The 20060-nt window shown below is 33.9% G+C and overlaps 1 protein-coding gene across 1 annotated transcript in view; it reads right to left on the bottom strand.

The window, feature by feature from the left end:
• The window catches only part of Cpne8 (copine 8), a 204357-nt gene that overhangs the window by 29354 nt on the left and 154943 nt on the right, over positions 1–20060 (bottom strand). Inside the window, exons 14-15 of the mRNA XM_027934231.3 lie at positions 11883–11929; positions 2505–2686 (exon numbers count right to left, since the gene is read on the bottom strand). Coding sequence (XP_027790032.1) covers positions 2505–2686; positions 11883–11929 — 229 coding nt within the window. The remainder of the gene's footprint in view (positions 1–2504; positions 2687–11882; positions 11930–20060) is intronic.

The raw sequence follows: 20060 nt of genomic DNA, 5'->3' as shown, positions 1-20060 counted from the left end.
TTCAGATCATCACCATCCACATAACCATTATTTTTATCATCAATTTAGGAGACTAGGCTTCATTCATAGATTTCAGAGGGTAGGATACCTATGCTGAAAGATTTGAATTGTGTTAGAAGAAAAGCTTAAGGTGAAAAATAATAATAATAAAAAATCTTTCCTTACAAGTAGATCTCTGTATAAGTTTGCCTACATGGAGTGAATACAGAGGTAGAAAAAAGCAGAGCTGAGGAAAGTAGGAGAGATTATAAAGAAAAAATTATACACAAGGGTGAAAAAAAAAGTGTAGAGGGAAAATTAATAAACCTCATTTAGTTTAACACAATTATTCCTTTTCCTAGGTTTCAAAATAGCTCATGACCTTTTTCCTGAGGCACTTAAGACTTAGGATCACATGAATGATTTTCATGGTTTTATAAATTTCTGGGAGATTTTAATTCTCTAAGACCCAACAAAATCCAAACAGACACTCATTTTTATTTGACACTGAGAGTGTGACATGTGGGCTATTTCATGGAAGAAAGAATTAAACCCTGCAGCAACCTTCCCAGAAAGTGTCTGGGTGACAGAATAGAAAAGCAAGAATAAGTACAGAAATAAAAATACTCTTCTCAAAACATATTTGACCAAGATGAAATGAATCATATCAAAGGATTTGGAAATATCATTGTGTTGATAAAGCATGCATCTGAGTGACAGGATGAGAGTGATTTCATAGGATACAGTTTGGTAGCAGCTAGGAGCCCAGATCCTGAAAAAAGACTGAATGAAGTTCAAGTCCTATCCTTTGGAACTCTGGTTAATTTCTAAGCCTCTGAATTTGACATATACAACTCTTGGGGGTACTCTCCTCACTGGGTCAATAGGAGAAGTGCAATGTATCTGCCATGACATTTCTAACTCCCAGGAGTTACAAAGATTACAGAAGATAATAAGTATAAAGTGTATGCCTCAATAGTGATTATGGAGTCCCAAATCACATACCATCTCACTGAATCAAGACCACTTAACCCGCCCTGTTTTACCTACTCAAGAAAAAAAAAAAAGGGTTTTGAAAAAAATAATCATAATGTATAAAGTTGAGACATTATCATCATCATTGACCATAATTATTGTTGCTCTCTTCATCAATTTGGGAGACTATTTTTCATAGGGTTTAAAGAGCTCTGTTTCAGTCCATTGTGAATTACAACAGCAGCATACCTGAAGCTGGTAATTTATAACACAGAATGCTATGTCCTCATATGACAGAGGTAGAAGGGTAAGAGACTGAGTGCTAGCCTAAGTTTCTTTTATTAAGGCTTTAATTCCATTAGACTCTCAAGGTCTAATCAATCCTTACATTCTTAAATTCCCATCTTTTGATGCTATTCCATTGGCAACACCAGAGTTTTGAAGAGGACCCATTTAAACCATAGCAATCTCTGTCCTATACGTGTTATTTTGGGATCAAAGAACAGATAAAAATGCAAATTAAAAAATCCTTCCTTAGCAGTTTATATCTGCATTGGTGTAGTTACATGGAATGAATGAGGAAGTAAAAGCAGAAAACGAAATAATTAGAGGAAAAGAGAAAAAAAAATCACACATAGGATGAGAATTATCATTTGTAAGAAAAATTAATAAGCTTCATTTAGTTTAACATAGTCATTCCTTTCCTCAGGTGTGAAGAAAGGTGGTAATTAAGATAGCCAGGCATTCTCTGATATTCCTCCCACTGAGAGGTGAAAATTAATTTCCCTACCTTAAACTTGGGATGGCCTCAGTAACTTACGTAAAGAATAGAGACTTCTACATCTATGCTATGAATGGCCCTGGAGTTTCTGTCTCAGACTTAAATACTCATTTTGGGCCATGTGACCACGATGAGGCCACCATGTAAGGATGAAGCCCACAACAACCTTGGATAGACCAGATCTAAAAGGGGAAAGATGTCCAGGAAGCCTCAGCCCTTTCAGCCATCTCAGCCCAGGCACTGGACATGAACTCAGATGAAAAAGCTATAGTAGGGAACACATGCACCCCTGGATACTTGACACAGAGAAGACCTGAGGAATTCAACCAACATGAGAACTGAAGTTCAGAAGTATGGCCCTAACCAACAAATGCAGCTCTCTCGCCATTCAAGTCATAGCAGCTGAGGCCCCAGCTATTGAAAAGGAGAAATGTGCTACTCCACATTTCTGACCCACAAATTGTGAGCATAAAGGAATGATGTTGTCTTATGCCTCAAAGTTTTAGGGATGTCTGTTATGCAGCAACAGAAAAAGAAGAGACCTCCAATTTATAAATTAGAAATACTTCAGTTAGATTTACTCATCGTCTAATTTATCTTCGTTTTCCATTAAGATCACATTTCTAAGTCAACTATTTACCAAAACGAAGCTGACTCTATGGTTATGAAAGTTTGTGCACAAATGAGTAAAGAATAAGCAGAAAATCAATGTTAAAATAGCTAACATATGAATTTTTCAAAATACCAAATCCCTTTGGTATATTCTTACCAAAGCAAATTCATGAGATATCCTTCCATCTGGAGGCAGCTTTGCACCAAAACCCAGAGCAGGGAACATCTTATCACTGTCATAGTCTTGGACGATTTCTCCCACTGCTTTCAGCGCCATGCCATAGGCGTTCAGCTGGTAAGGATTCATGTAGTGGAGAGAAGTGGGCTGGGCAGGGTTGCCTGACAACAGAAAATGTATTGCAAGTGTAAGTCATCAGGCTAAGGATATTTTTAAACAACATTGTTCTCTGATGTCCATTTCAGAATAAAATATTCAAAATCATGATTTCCTGCCTATTTCCATAGTGTGTCTAATAGTTTCATTTTTGATGGATATTAAGATACAGGTTGAATTCTTATGCCTACAGTCAGAGGACCAAAATGATTTATGCGTTCAATAATTGTAAGCCCTTCCTAAAATATAACTATAAATATAAGTTGAACTTTGGAGAACTATCCCAACTTGTCATTCAAGAAAAGCAGAGCACAGTGATTTTCAAATTCAAGGTGATTAAATACGTAGATTGGAAACATATTCAGACTTGCTAACTAGACAGTAGGTTAGGAGCCAGTGGCCCAGAGGTAAGTCTCTCCATTTCCAGGAGAACATCTGTAAAATAAATCCTCCCTTAGTGATATCTGGGAGGACAAAATAAGGTTATGTGTTTGAAAGTGATTAAAATTTAAAAAAAAAGTATCACAGAATTGTAGGCTTAACTATTACTGTTATTATTGGTTGGGTTATCCATAAGGTTTTATATTTCTAAAATGCTTGTTCTATATAGGGGATGCATCTGAATGGAGATGACCTTGAGAGCAAATGTAAAACACCACTCAGACACACTGAAGTTCACACTGAGTCACCTTAACTGCCAGCACAAAGGCAGCCTCCAAGTCCATTCAGTATCTTAAGTGAAAATGGAAAGTTTGATTGGACTTGTAATAGCTCATACGACTCTATTCCACATTAAACCAAGGCCCAAAGAAGGAAGGCCTTGAGACATTTTTCCCCCCTAAAGGGGAAAAAATAACAATAAATACTTGCAATTCAGAGAGAAACAAAATAAAAGAGAGATTCCTCTTGGTTTATAATACGTATAACTACACAAATGCATTTGTATTTCCAAAGGGTTACCAGCATTCACATGTTGGTTCTGCATGACGAAATTTCTAAGACAGTCTTCTATAGATGTCTTTAAAGGTTCACCTCAACTTGACTGACTTTTGAATGGTTTCTTCCTGACTCTAGGACCCTGACCTCACTTTTCTTACAGCATTTGCTTTAGAAAACTTGCAACTGTAAATTCTTTCTTTCCCTCTCAAAGAGGAAAAATTCTATAACCATGAAGTATCTTCCTTAAGAAGCTGGGGGGGGGGGGCATTCCTTTGAAATATAATCATTTAAAAATGCAGTACTACTATCTTCCAGTTTCTGCATATTTAAGAGGCTGCTTTCAATAAGAGCCAATCAGCAAACACAGAGGCCTGCTCACATAGACCAATCTCCTAGTTAATGTCCCACTAAATCACCCTAGCATTCAAATCCCTCCAGCCTTTTGCTTCAGAGCCCCAGAGTTCAATTTTTTTCTCTTCTTAACTCTTGATCCCTATTGCTATAATTCTGAATAAAGTCTTCCTTTTCTTTTTAATTCATCCAGTACAATTTTTTTCTGTTATGTCCTTCTAAAGTAGGGACTTTGTCATTTGGTCAAAAGTCTACTGTAGTCAGAAACAGGAATACCATTAAAGGACTAAATGGTTATTTAATGCAACTCTCAAATAATGGTAGCAATATGACAAATACTTCTATTTCTCTAAAAAACAACAACAACAACAAAACAAAAACAAAAACAAAAAACCCCAAACCATTAGAATCCCAGCATGCTTAATATCTGAACCTCTCATGCGTAGCAGGACCCCACCCCTCTCTCTCAGCATCTTCATCTGAACCATCTCCACTGTACACCAATGATACTTCCCTCCCCTCCCATCTCTACAGACTTCTCAAATTGCCACCCTGTCCTGAAAATAAATTTCTTCTCTTCCAGCTTATGTCTTCTGTGTACCAAACAACGTTCTTCTTTAGCTTGGCCCTTGCTATCTTTTCTTTTATATCCTTATGGCTCTGATGTTCTGCATTACAAAATTTGGCAATTAAAAAATTAACTGCCAACTCCAAGAGTCTCTGACCATGTTTGTCTTTCCTCTATATCTGCAATGGTGCTTATAAAGAATGAACTGTAATAGGTCAATATGATATAGTTATAATAACAGGGAATCTAAAATATATTGAACATATTATTTCATATCTCACTTAAGCGTTTCAACAAACCAATTGCATGGGTAATTTTATTATACCTGTCTTTCAGATTAAATAACTTGCTCTAGATCACATAGCGTAAATAATTGGTAAAACTAGAATATGAATTCAGGCAGTCAGATTCCACAGCTCTTGACCTTAGTTATCATTCTTTACTTAAGGTTTTTATAATAGTTTTAAGCCTAGAATAATATCACACTTAAAGCTGATTTTATTTTAGAGATAACACCAGGCGTTTGTAAGAACATTAGACTTAAATAGATTTTTAGCTGCTTACTGAGACATAATTCACATCATTTGTAAATTACAATTCTATCATTTTTTACTACAATATACTCACAGATATGCACAACCCTCATTACAATCAATTTTAGGACATTTTCATTGCTTCAAAAAGAAACCCTGTACTCATTAGCTATTGATCCCTTATCATCTACCCCAGCTCTAAACAGTGAATGTCTCTCCTGATTTTCCTAATCCAAATATGTCATACAATGGCATCCCATAATATGTGGTCTTTGTAACCAGCTTGTGATTTCAACATCCGTCTATGTTGTAGCATGCATCAGTTCTTCACTCCTGCTTATTGTGGATCAATATCCATTGTATGAATACACTGCATTTTGTTTATCAATTTATCAGTTGACAGACATTTGCATTGTTCCCATATTTTGGCTATTTTGCTGCTACAAAAATCCACTGGCAAGTTTTTCTGTCCACGTTTTCACTTCTCTTAAACATATATCTAGACGCAAAACTGCTGGGTCGTATGGTAACTTTTTATTTAACAATTTGACTAACTGTGTTTTCCTAAGTGGCTGCATCATTTTATATACCCATTCATAATATTATAAAATATCTGGTTTCTTCACATCCTGACCAATACTGATTATGGCCAACTAAATAGTTGTGAAATCTTACACTTTGATGTCTATTTCTTGAAGTCTATGCATGCTAAGAATCTATTCATGTGTTTACTGGTCATTTGTATACCTCACTTGTAACAATATCTACTCAGATTCTTTGCCTATTTTAAAAAATTTGGTTATTTTTCTTATTCAGTTAGAAGAGCTCTTCATAGTCTACGGCCATACCACCCTGAACACATCCGATCTCATCTGATCTCAGAAGCTAAGCTGGGTCGGGCCTGGTTAGTACTTGGATGGGAGAAGAGTTCTTCATATATTCTAGATACAAGACCTTATAGGATGTATGCATTGTAAATATTTCTCCCATTCTGCAGTTTGTCTTTTCACTTTCCTGATAGTCTCTTTTGGAACAAAAGTGTTTTAATTTTGATGAAGTTCAATTCATCTATTTTTTCTTATTGTTCATGGTTTTTGGTGTCACACTTAAGAATCAACTGCCAAATGCAAGATACAACTTGTTTTCTATAAGTTTAGCTCTTACATTTACATCTGTGTTCCTTTTTGAGACTTTTTTTTTAAATCTCATAGAGGTAAGAGTCTAACTTCATTCTTCTGCATGTCTATTCAGTTGTCCAAGCACCACTTTTTAAAAAGATTATTATTCTTTATCCGGACATCTATTGAAGGGCATCTAGGTTGATTCCACAATTTAGCTATCGTGAATTGTGCTGCTATAAACACTGTATGGTTGTATCACTGTAGTGTGCTGTTTTTAAGTTCTTTGGGTATGGATGGAAGAGTGGGATAGCTTGGTCAAATGCTATTTCCATTGCACCTTTTCCAAGGAATATCCATACTGCTTTCCAGATTGGCTGCACCAATTTGCAGTCCCACCAGCAATGTATGAGTGTGCCTTTTCCCCCACATCCTCACCAACACTTATTGTTGTTTTTATTTCTAATAACTGCCATTCTGACTGGAGTGAGTAGTTTTGATTTGCATTTCTCTAATTGCTAGAGATGTTGAACATTTTTTTCATATATTTTTGATTGATTTTATATCATCTTCTGAGAAGTATCTGTTCATTTCTTTGGCCCATTTATTGACTGGGTTATTTGTGGGGTTTTTTTGGTGTTAAGTTTAATATTTCCTAGAGATTAGTGCTTATCTGATGTGCATGTGGTAAAAAATTGCTCCCATCCTGTAGGCTGTCTCTCTTCACCTCACTGATACTTTGTTTTGCAGAGAAGAAGCTTTTCAGTTTGAATCCATCCTACTTATTGATTCTTGATTTCATTTCTTGCACTATGGGAGTCTTGTTAAGAAAGTCAGGTCTAATCTGACATGATGAAACTGTGACACACACACACACACACACACACACAATGGAATATTACTCATCATTAAAAGGGAATAAAATCATGGCATTTGCAGGTAAATGGATGGAGTTGGAGAATACCATGCTAAGTGAAGTAAGCCAATCCCCCCAAAACCAAAGGCTGATATGTGGATGCTGATTTATAATGGGTGTGGGGGGAGCATGGGAGGAATGGAGAAACTTTAGATAGGGCAAAGGGGAGGGAGAGGAAGAGAGAGGGATTGGGGATAGACAGGATGGTGGAATGAGGTGGACATCATTACCCTAAGTACATGTATGAAGACACAAATGGTGTGAATCTACTGTGTGTACAACCAGAGAAATGAAAAATTGTGCTCTATATGTGTACTATGAATTGAAATACATTCTGTCATATATAAAAAATAACAATAAATAAAAAAATTTTAAAAAATTCTTATTCTTTCCCTCACTGAATTGTGTTGGTATCCTTGAAATCAGTTAACTTAAATGAGGTTTTTTTTTCTTTTTAAAAAATTTTTTCATTATAGATATACAGGACAGTAGAGTGTATTTTGACATATTCTACATATATGGAGTATATATTATTCTAATTAGAATCCTATTCTTGTGTTTTAAATTTTATTGATCTTATATCTATTTTTATGCTACCATCAAACTGTCTTGATCACTGTTGTTTTATAGTAAATTTTAGAAGTTGAAAATGTGAATCTACCTAGGTGATCTTTTTTAAGTTTTCTTTACCTTTTCTGGATACCTTGCAATTCCTTTATAATTTTCAATATGAATTTTCCACTCCTCAAAGAAAAAAATGGCCTTTGGAATTTCAATAAATATTGAACTCAATCTGTTGATCATTTTGAAGAATACTTCGATCTTCACAATATCAGGTCTTCTAATTCAGAAACATGGCTATATTTTTATTTATTCAAAATATTTAATTTCTTTTGACAATATTTTCAGAATATAGTTTTCAGAGTATAAATTTGATGCTTATTTTATTCAGTGTATCACTAATCATACCATTTCTTTTGATGCTATTATAAATAAATCTGTCTTCATTTTTTTGGTACCAGGAATTGAAACAAGGTACACTTAAAGACTGAACCATATCCCCAGCTCTTTTTTATTTCTTATGTTGAGACAGGGACTCTCTAAGTTGCTGAAGCTGGCTTTGAACTTGTGATCCTCCTGCCTCAACCTTCTGAGCCACTGGGATTACAGGCATGCACCACTGCACCTGGCTTGGAATTGTCTTCTTAATTTCATTTTAAGATCATTCCTTAGATGGGCATATTAAAAAATTGATATATATATATATCAATTTAGACTTTTCTATATATAAGATCACGTTACCTGCAAATAGAGTTTCAGTTGTTCCTCACCATTCAGGATATTTTAAGTTTCTTTTTCTTGCCTAACTTTCACGGCCACAGCCTCCAGAACACTGTTGAATAGAAGCAGTGAGAGCAGATATCCTTGGGTTGCACTCAGGAGGAAAGCATTTAGCTTTTCACCAGGAAGTATAAGGTTGGTTTTGTGTTTGTCCAAGACTCCCTTCATAAGGTCAGAAAATCCCTCTACAGTTCTAGTTTGTTGATTGTTGTTACCATGAAAATGTGTTGGGCTTTGTCAAATGGTTTTTCTCTATCAGTTGGGAGTTACATGGCTTTTGCATTCTATTTTTTTTAATGGTTGTTCAAAACATTACAAAGCTCATGACATATCATCTTTCATACATTTGATTCCAGTGAGTTATAAGAACTCCCATTTTTATCCCAAATACAAATTGCAGAATCACATCTGTTACACATTCACATTTTTACATAATGCCATATTAGTGACTGTTGTATTCTGCTGCCTTTCCTATCCCCTACTATCCCCCCTCCCCTCCCCTCCCCTCCCATCTTCCCTCTCTACCTCATCTGCTGTTGTTCAGTTCTCTCCCTTGTTTCCCCTCCCTTTCCCCTCACAAACTCTTATATGTGATTTTGTATAACATTGAGGGTTTCCTTCCGTTTCCATGGAATTTCCCTTCTCTCTCCCTTTCCCTCCCACCACTCGTCTCTGTTTAATGTTAATCTTTTCCTCATGCTCTTCCTCCCTGCTCAGTTCTTAGTTGCTCTCCTTAAATCAAGGAATACATTTGGCATTTGTATTCTAGGGATTGGCTAGCTTCACTTAGCATAATCTGCTCTAATGCCATCCATTTCCCTGCAAATTCCATGATTTTGTCATTTTTTAGTGCTGCGTAATACTCCATTGTGTATAAAGGCCACATTTTTTTTTTATCCATTCATCTATTGAAGGGCATCTAGGTTGGTTCCACAGTCTAGCTATTGTGAATTGTGCTGCTATGATCATTGATGTGGCAGTATCCCTATAGTACGCTCTTTTAAGGTCCTCAGGGAATAGTCTGAGAAGGGTGATAGCTGGGTCAAATGGTGGTTCCATTCCCAGCTTTCCAAGAAATCTCCATACTGCTTTCCAAATTGGCTGCACCAATTTGCAGTCCCACCAGCAATGTACAAGTGTACCCTTTTCCCCACATCCTCGCCAGCACTTATTGTTGTTTGACTTCATAATGGCTGCCAATCTTACTGGAGTAAGATGGTATCTTATTAATAGAGTATATTACATTATTTGATTTTTTAATATTAAAGGAATCTTGCAATGCTGGGATAAATATTTTGTCAGAAGATATAATTATCTTTATATGTTGCTGGATTCAGTTTGTTAGTATTTTGTTGAGGATATATACCTCTGTAACTAAAAGAAATACTGATCCTTAATGTCTAGCTTTGGCATTAAAGCAATAATAACTCATAGAATAAACTAGGGAAACTACCATTTTCTTTCTTTTTTATGCAAGAGTTTGTGAAGAATTGGTATTAATTCTTTAAATATTTGATGGAATTTACCAGTGAAGCTGTCTGAGTGTCATGGCAGATACACATTGAGGACAGATTTTTTTTTTTTTTAAATTACTAATTCAATCTCTTGTTACATATCTATTCAGATTGTCTATTTCTTCTTAAATAAGTTTCCGTAGTTTGTGTCTTAATCGACATTTATTTGCTTCTCTTAGTTGTGCTAAAATTTATCAGTTCAAAAAAAAAAGCAAGTTTTTAAACCAATTGCCTTTATTACTTCTGTTTCATATTGTACTGAATGAGTAAAAATCACTAACTTGAAATCATAATACTAGAGAATAAACTCAATATACAGTGACAGGAGAACCGAATTACAGTTTGGTCTTCTCATCTGCAGTTGTACCTCTAGGACTAATCTTTTTATTAGTAAAAAGAGTTTCTGGTTCTCAGTTTCCTCATTTGCATAAGAGAAGGGTGGATTAAGTGACCTCCTATGGTGCAGTTTTCCCTAAAAATTCTGTTATTTTGTGAAATACGAGTAAATTTAAGAGAAATATGAAGTAAAGATCTTACAATGTGAAAGCCATGGGAAAATAAGTAATTTTTTTAAAAAAGAAATAACCCTAAGGATGCTCCTCAATTGATGATTGAATAGTGTTTATGTCGCATGTTTACTGGGATATAAGTTGAAAAATATCATAAATAAAGAATGTATTTAGTACACGGAACCTACTGAATATTATGGACTAGCAACTCAGCACACTCCAGAGAACCAGGCATTCATCCTCATGGTTGTGTGGTGGACTGGGAGTGGAGGTTGCCTAGCACCAGGAGGGGATACTGTTCCACATATCTTCAGCCCAAGAAAAGAACAAAATGCAAAATTGAAAAGTGGTTTCTGCTAAATGTATTATAATATAAATATATAATAAAAATAAAAAATATATAATATAAAGGTATTATAAATGTTCCGTACCTTTTTAGAGTTGAAAAAAAAAATGTAAGTCAAAACCTTGTAAGTTGGAGACCAATGGTAGACAAATAAAACTAGTTGCCACTTCTGGGAAAGGATAATGAATTTCATGATCTTGTGATATCTAACAATGAATTTCAAATGGTTGGTCTACTTGAAACAAAGTTGGTTCCAAATAAGATTAAAAGTATACTAATTTTCTTTCTTAAAATGTTTCATACATGAATTACGAATATTCAGTCATGGAATATCATATGTCAGTCCCAGTTAATTAACTAGATATAAATATGTTAATATGAGTAATTCTTAAAAATAAATGAGTAAAAATTAACCAAGTTGTGCAAGGTACATGTACTGTTAAATTAGATCTATATGGATTAGAACACACAAAATTACTACAAAAATGAGGATTATAATTAGACACACATCAGAATTATACTTATATATGGAAAAGAGTAAAGGGTATATGAATGGGCCAGAGATAGACAATGAGATTAACGATTTCTAAAACTTGAATTCTTCTTAAATACATGTGGAACAAAAAGGACAATATTTCAACATTTAATAAATCTGTTATGCATCTTTGTGACATTTTTTTTTGTAGTCTGTTAAATATCTTAACTTTTTGTAATGCTAACAATATAGGAAAATCTATGTTTTTTTTTTTTGGTACTGAGATTGAACTCGACCACTGAGCCACATCCCCAGTCCTATTTTGTATTTTATTTAGAGACAGGGTCTCACTGAGTTGCTTAGCACCTTGCTTTTGCTGAGGTTGGCTTTGAAATTGCGATCCTCCTGCCTCAGCCTCTTTAGCCACCGGGATTATGTGCCACTACACCTGGCCTATGTGATTTTTTTTTTAATGAAAAACTTCAGAAGTATGTAAAGATAAAAATGAAATACCTAACTCTCATAAAAATAAAAATGTATTTTTCACTTAATTGGTGATAGCTTTTATCAGGGAATAGTCTTAATACTCACCATTTGATGCTGTAAAATCAATAGCCACTGTGAAGTTGATTTGTGTTCTAGAATATAAATAAATGAGAATCATTAATAAGCAAATAAGTGCACAAAAGGAGTTTGTTTTCCATTTGTGTTATATTTTTTAGTGTGACTAAGTTTCTTAAATGTTACTTATATGCAAATATATTAAAATATATATTGGATAACATTAGATAGACAGTTTTACAATATAAAAACTTGATAAAAATACTGTTGATAAAAATATATTCATACTACATACAATAAAAAAATTAAAGTCCTAGGAATAAAAGTAACTTGTATTTTTTACCACAATAACTATGGGAATAGCTCACAGTGAAGAAGTCAAATTGCAAATATTTTCCAGTTTCGAATGCCAGTATTTATTAGTAATTTATATTAAGATCAAAATTATTTTGTAGTCATCATACTACACCTTAAAGTATTGCATTGCTAAAATCATTTCTAAAGATATTGCTTAAACTAATTTTCTTTCAGCAATCCTGAAAGTAGGATTCTCTTCTATTTTCTTTAGAAATCAAGAACTCCAGGTACATATTCATCTCTAATTGCAGTATTCCTCTATGTGTATATATGTATACTCATTCATCATAAATATGGAGATGTTAATGAGATCTGTCATATATTTTAAAAATTATCAGCCCAGGTAATTAACAAAACTATTTTACTGAATTAGTCAGATTTTTGTGTTTTTTACTATGTTAGCTTTTTTTTTTTTTTCTCATTTAGAAACCAAACAGGTGGCATTCACCTAAAAAATTTACTCAGGAATATTTATGGCTCCTTCTGTTAAGTAATTTCATCTCTTTCTTACCAAAGAAGACATCAAACACATAAATAATGATGATGATATGATTATTGTAATAACTATAATCATAGTTATTATAACTATAACTATAATCATTATTTTTATAATCATAAAAATAATTCCTATTAAAAAGGAAATCATTTGAAAAGATGATACTTGGACTATTGTTTAGCCAAAATTACTTTTGACACATTGAACAACCAATGCAAGGCTTCAAAGTTTGGAAATGTTGGATAAATGATGATGATGATGGAATTTAAAAAATAATCTGGCTCAAGGTACCTTGTTCTCTTAGCAAAAAGTATGACAATATTTCCTTCTTTCTCCAAAAATTCAGTGTAAATACTTAAATACTAATCAGGGATTTAATCAAATTCATTCATTCTTTTCCCTAAACAATTGAAAAACCTTTTGTGGTTACACTTAACAAAAACTAATGTAGATTTCCTTTATATTCCCTTATATGATAACTTCTCTTCGAAGTGGAAATCACGTTTGTAGTCTAACAATATAGGCTAACATGGAACAAAACACTAACCAATATGAACCAAAGTGCATACAAACTTTCAAAAAAAGAATACAGTGAGACTTTTGGGAGAACATTTCCAAAATCCTTTGAGGGCTTGAAAAGAACAGTCCTCATCAGTACACACCTTCGCCATGCAACTTCTTATGAACAAGTGACCATAATTCAGGGTAGGATACTGTATCTTAGAAAGGGTATGGTTTTTGAATTGGAAAGGACAGGGATTAAGTCCCAGCAACTCAGTTGGTGACCTCAGCCAACTTTGAGGGCAGGTTCCTGGCACACAGTAACAAAAAGAAAACTGAAAGATAACTACATAAAATATTATATGCAAAATATATTTAAGTGCATAATATATGTAATATATTTTATATGCACAATAATTTGATAAAGAACTATTGTCTTACTTTTACAGAATGAAAGTTTTGCTCATAAAACTTAGTATCTTCCCATGCCAATGGTAAAAACAAAATTATAAAATCCTGTATTATGTTTATTTTATATATACATAAAATATATTTAATTTTCAAGATATACATATATAAAAAATAAACAAATATACATATATATATATATATATATATATATAAAATGAATTTATTTTAAAAAGACAAAAGATAAGAAAAGAAAGGGATAGAAAGAGAAAGGAAGGCAGGCGGGTAGTCAGGCCAGCCTAAAGGGTACCACTAAGACCCAGGATGCTTTAATACTAAATATAAAAGATTGATGCATTTAGCATTAAGGGTAAATAAGACCATTTGGTAATCAGAGAGTAAGAGAGATATTCAAGAATTAAGCATTGTGCTTGATGCATATTTGGTTGCTCAATAATTACAAAGTTTGATTAATTCTTTGTCTCATTATGCATGTCAGAAAGATTTTCTGCCTTTTATTGCTTTGAATCAGCAGCACTATTCAGATCAGAAGGGAAATGTGGCTCACAACAGAAAGCTTCTCCTCATGGTAGTGATGTTCCCTTAGCCTACTATAATACCACTGAATTTTTTTCCTTTAAAAAACTAAAGCTCAGCAATTACTTATTAAGCATCTTCCAATTGGCAAGCACTGTGCTGAGATGAAATGAAATAAAACAAATGAAGCGCCATCTTTGATCTTACAGATTTTACAATTTCAACTTTCTATTCTTAAAAACAATTACAAAAACATCCTGGCATTTTTATCACTAATTGATTATCAAAAGTATAACTAAAACTCAACTGCACATTTACTGTGAGTAACAGATTATTCATTTCCATGATTTCTGAACATTTTCATTTCTACTACAATGTATATTTATCATATCAAATACTATATTCTATATATTTAGAAAATATTAATTAATAAATGTTTTAAAGATGTTAGCAATATGACAACTTTAGGCTATAAGGCAGATTTCTCGAAGATAATGATTAATAATCTGTTATAAAAGCAAGCCCCAAAATACCACCAATAATCTTGTTATCCTTTTCATTCCCTAATATTGCTTGAAGTCTAATGTTAGAGGAAAAAAATCAATCACTTGTCAAAGTAAAAAATCTGAATTCACACAGATGACTCCTGATAGAATATTCATAAAAACAATCACATATAAATCCTTGAAACATTTTGCTTAGGAAGTGTTACTTTAGCTGTCATTTTATGTTTTAGAAACAGAAAAAGAAATGCAAGGTTTCAAGAATCCAAGATAGGAGCACCATATCCTAGAATATAAAAAAAGTTATGCCTGCCAAATAGCACAAGCTAGTACCAACATCTCATGAGACTTCCCAATGCATATGTCCTAGTACTGCAAAAATATATACTTGGAAAGTGTTCCTATTTTACTTTGCCACCTTTCCAAAAACTGTGAATGACAGAAAAATTAAATGTCAAGATGGAAAGAATTTACTAGCACAGCAAGACCCACAGAAAACAAGAATGTATACACACACATGCACACACACACACGTCAAAGAAAATTACACACACATACAGTACTATCATCTCAGAATTTTTTATAGCTATTAATATGAATTAATTATTATGAACTAACAGTTGTGATGGGGGTATATAGAAACGCTGTTTTCATTGATTTTCAATTTCAAATCCTGTTGTACACACTGCACATTATGAATCCTAAAGATGGACTTCCCCCATCCTTATTTAATTCTGACAAACAGATTCAGATTCACCAGCTCGTGGAATCTAGAGCCCCCCAATACTGGGATGCCCACCCAACCCTAACATGCATATCAGGACTTTGCTTCTGCCTTGATTTGCCAACATACAACCTAGTTTATACCTCAGTTCTGGGACCTGCTGTGGACTCCTAGGCCCCTTGCCTCGGGCACTGTCACCCAGCCTGAGTGACCCTATCTCATCATGGGATGAACTTTATACCCTTTTTTGTCCTAACTTTTTCCTCTTTTTTAAAAGTAGTTGAAGTACTTTAATGACAGTACTGAGTTGCTAGATTCCAAACTTTCCTGCCTGTTCAAAATTGCTGCTTCCCTTGCTCATAAACTATTCCCAGGAATACTGTCCTCTGGAGATTTGCCTAAATGAGGGCAGGTTTTAAGATATAAATGTGAATTCCAATATAAACACTTCCAGCTATTGGTAATGTGCCTTTCATAAAGCTAATTAACCTCTTTGCACCTCATTTGTAATAATAATAAAGAAAACTTCCTTGGATTGTTGTAGATGGGACAAGAAAAACACCTGTGCATAGAAGGCATTGAAAAATTAATTAGTTATTATATCTAATATTGATGCAAGTGTGTTAGGACCTGAATTCAGCATACTTCCTTGAATGTAGAATGTACAGTGCTTAACAAATTTCTGGGTCTACCAGAGTTACAGGTTATTGCCTCAAATCTGATCCTTCCATGTCAGATTTTCTTTATTTCACACCGGCTTCTTTATTTCCCAACCTGCCCAACCCAAGACTGCACCATGAATGATCCATCTTTTTAAAAGGTATCATCTGGATACCTCTTCAAACAAAATCCTACTACATGAAGTAATTATGAGCTTGGACCTCCTGCTTATTTCCTTTCTATCCTTCCAAATACTCTGGGTTTCAGAGGGATCATTGAAATATTAAAAGTAAGAACTAAAAAGAAACTAGAGGACAAGTGATGTAATTCCCCAATAGTTTATGCTAGTATTCTTGGTCCTTAGAGAATCTAGTTGTCATAAATTAACAAAATGTTCTTTCTCCAGACTTTGGTGATTGATTTCAGTATGTTCTAAAGTACAACTTCACAAGGAGGCTAGCTCATCTTCAAGAACTCCAAGTCAAAAAGCTATGCAAGACTACTAATCTTTTTTTTTTTTTCTAACGAATACTTAAAAAGGATCTCATAAGTAACATAATCAAAATAAGCAAAAAAAAAAAAAAATTAACATCAAACCACAACATGTAACCACAATTAACATACACTATCCAGAATTCCATTTAAAATGAGCTGGGTGCTAGAGAAGAAATGGTACCTAGAAGAAAGACAGTGAGATGTCAATCATATAGACTACAGCTTGAGCTCTAGGATCACAACTAGCCAGAGAGTTGTGTCTCCTTGAAAAATTAACAACTGTCTGCACCATTGTTTTGAGAAACAGGTAATGGCTTCTTTGAAGAAGTCCACTAAATATTAGAAATAAAACTCTTAAGTACCTGCACACGACAAACACCCCTGCATGCTAGAGAATGAGGTCTTATGACATCTTCTCCTGGTTCATATGAATCACTGTTGGGTCAAAAGGGGCAAGGTCTCTTTACATTGTCATAAATTTATTTTTCATTAATCCTTACTATAATTGTCAGTCAGTGGTTCAAGGTGAAGCAGTAAAACTCCCACCAATGCAGGAGTAAGAAAGGCACTGTCTGCAGAGAAGTTAAAAGCAACCCATAATGCAATCTACTAAGGAGCAGTCTTCATTCAATATTAGCAATTCTAAGCAACGTCAAGTACCCCACTACTACCTGCCTTTGGTAAGCCACTATTGTTTTATTATTTATCCTGTCACCAACCTTTCAATTGCCTACCAAAATGAAACTATTTTAGAGGGCAAAGCCTACTGTCCATAATACAATAATTTAAATAAATAAAATTTTGTTCCTACAGAAGTTCTTATATTTTAAAAAGTTCTATGTTTATAGCAGAAATAATTAGCCCATCATTAGTATGAAAAGATGCAAAGGGTAGCTCTCGTATTAGTAATAGGTCTGCAAAATTCCATTGCTATTACAGCACTCAGCTCCTTTAGACTTGGCTTTGGTTGGCTAAATGTGCAGACTAACCATGCAAAATTAACTATGAAACTGCATGCTACAAAATAAATTGTCAATATTTTGGCTGCATTAGCACTATTTCCCTATGATGAAGCATGCATACAACTTTCTTTGACTTTGAATGGAATTCTCTGAAAGAGTTTTCTGTAAAATGCATCATAAAGCACATAACTGGATACCCAAGCTTTTCTAAGCATGCATTTTAATGTACAAAAATTAGAATACAACATTAACCCAAACAATGTTTATGAGATTCTTCTTAATGTTTATAAGACTTTTTAATATTCATAGAAGTTTCTTTTATAAGTCCTAGTTTAAATGAGTTTAGTTGAGATATGATAATGTTCTCTGTGAATTTTTATAGAAAGCAGAATGGCTTTATTTTTATTAGATTTATCCCCGTTCAGCCCGCAGGATTTAGTTCTCTACTGATTTGATAAATGCAAAGCATTTAGGTGCCACAACAAGAAGCCCTATAAAAACAAAACAAAACAAAAAAATCACCACTAGACATGTATATTTAGTTTCCAAGTAAGAAATTGGATTAGGAAAAAACTTTATAGTGTTGCATGTTCGGGCAAAATGTGCTCCCTGAGGCAAAATATCCAATACAATACCATAAATTTTATTAAACTAAGGCAAACATTTTTATATCATTATTGTATTTGCTTTAAGTATTTTTAAAGAAAAAAAATTCTTGTGGGGCTTGTTGATAAAAGCACTTACTGATATTCAACTTGCCTTTAAAATAAGCAATATCAAGAAACTCATTTCAGCCTTAAAAATGAGCTTATGATATGTAGGTAGCTTTTTTTAATTGCCCCCTAAGATATATTTTCACTTCTTTTAAATGGGATATCCATTTGTCTATAATTGTGGACAAGGTTTAGATTCAGATAAAGACTTGGGGTAGGGTGAACAGGAATGTCTGAAGTGAGTGCCCATGAGTTATATCCTCCAACAATTTACACAAGAAAATTACTGATGTAGTAAATTTGAACACATTTTTTCTCTCAATATCTCTGATAATGAGGGCAATCACCACTAACAATGTGATGATGAACATTGCTGAGATATGGTGAAACTTTAAACACATTGACATTTTTCAAAAGAAATCAGTCGAGTGTTAACCATATAGCATTTAATTCTCAAAACTGTCTATAAGAAAGGCATTATTATTTTTATTTCTATTTGTCACTGACAAAAGGCAGATCTAAGATTTGAACTGTGCAATTTAACTCAAATTCATGGCCATTACATGCACTGCCTCAACTACGAGTAACACCTTTTTTGCGACTGTTTTGATTATTCGCCAAATAGTTACCCCTTATCGAAATTCCTTCCTGGAAATTGCCCACCCAGAATCATCCATTATGTTCGTTCATGCTCCCTTCTGTTAGGATGTGCAGAAAGAAACGTTTCATGATTCTAATCTGATCTTGCCTTTCCTCTAAGGAACTACTAACCAAGATATTAAGTACAGTTGAAATAATTTCTGTGGAGGCAAAAAAAAAGGGGGGCATATTTTTTCTTATCCTGGAAAACCTGGTCCATATGTTTTGTTTGGTAATGATTGTAAGGAGCAGAAACAGAGGAAGGTCACAAGCTGATAAGGTCTGAATCATCACACTCTGTTTAAAGTTCTATTTGTTCATGTTTTAATTACACTGAGAGATTTGGGCAGAAAAAGGTAGAAAATCATGCTTAAAATGATCATCTAATTAATCCATATTTATTCAATGGTTACCTTGAGTTCAGCCTTATAAAAATATTTAAAATTTGTGCCTCTATGAAGAGACAAACATAAGAATGGAGAATTAAAATGACACCAAGGCAGGCTAGCACCCACTGACTATACGTGGGAAGGCCACGTATTACTCACTTGGGGTGGTTGGATGAGTTTGGAAATCTTCCCAATATGATAGCCTGTTGGATGAGTTTGGAAATCTTCCCAATATGATAGCCTGCAGAACTCCAATTTTCTAACACACTCAATATTCTGATAAAAACGCAGACCAGGGTTTCAGGTTGACATGAAATTTCAGTAGCTTCACAGGTTCTCAGTGTGCAACAGCATTTGTGATCTCTTTCCCTGCCTTCATCTGCCAGTCTGAGAGACATGAAAACTTCATGGGTATGTGTTCTTGAGTCATTTTGGTGGAGTGCAGATTCAGAAAGACCTGGGAGGCACAGAGGATTGAAGGGCAAGCAAACAAACTGAAATTTAAGATTTTGCCCTTAGATTCTTAGAGTTAGAGCTGTTGGGAATATGCAGATTTGTATTCTGTGTAGGCAAATAGACCCATTTCACAAATAATAATAAAATAATGATGATGTTACCCAACAAAGTATTTTAGAGCAATATATGATTTGGAATGAATATGACATTGTCCTCACTAATGAAAATTTAAATATTCAATGCCATGAATTAGGTTTTAGTAAATAAATATTTTTAGGAGACAAATACATCAGATATTTAATATCTAAAATCATTTTAAATATATAAAGTGAAAAAACCCTCATGTATCTATGTCTATAATTTAGATA

This window comes from Marmota flaviventris, chromosome 3 (assembly GCF_047511675.1).
Source record: "Marmota flaviventris isolate mMarFla1 chromosome 3, mMarFla1.hap1, whole genome shotgun sequence".
In the NCBI taxonomy this organism is placed as follows: Eukaryota; Metazoa; Chordata; class Mammalia; order Rodentia; family Sciuridae; genus Marmota; species Marmota flaviventris.
Note: the sequence above shows the minus strand (reverse complement) of the source record. Positions and strands in the feature narration are given on the sequence as shown.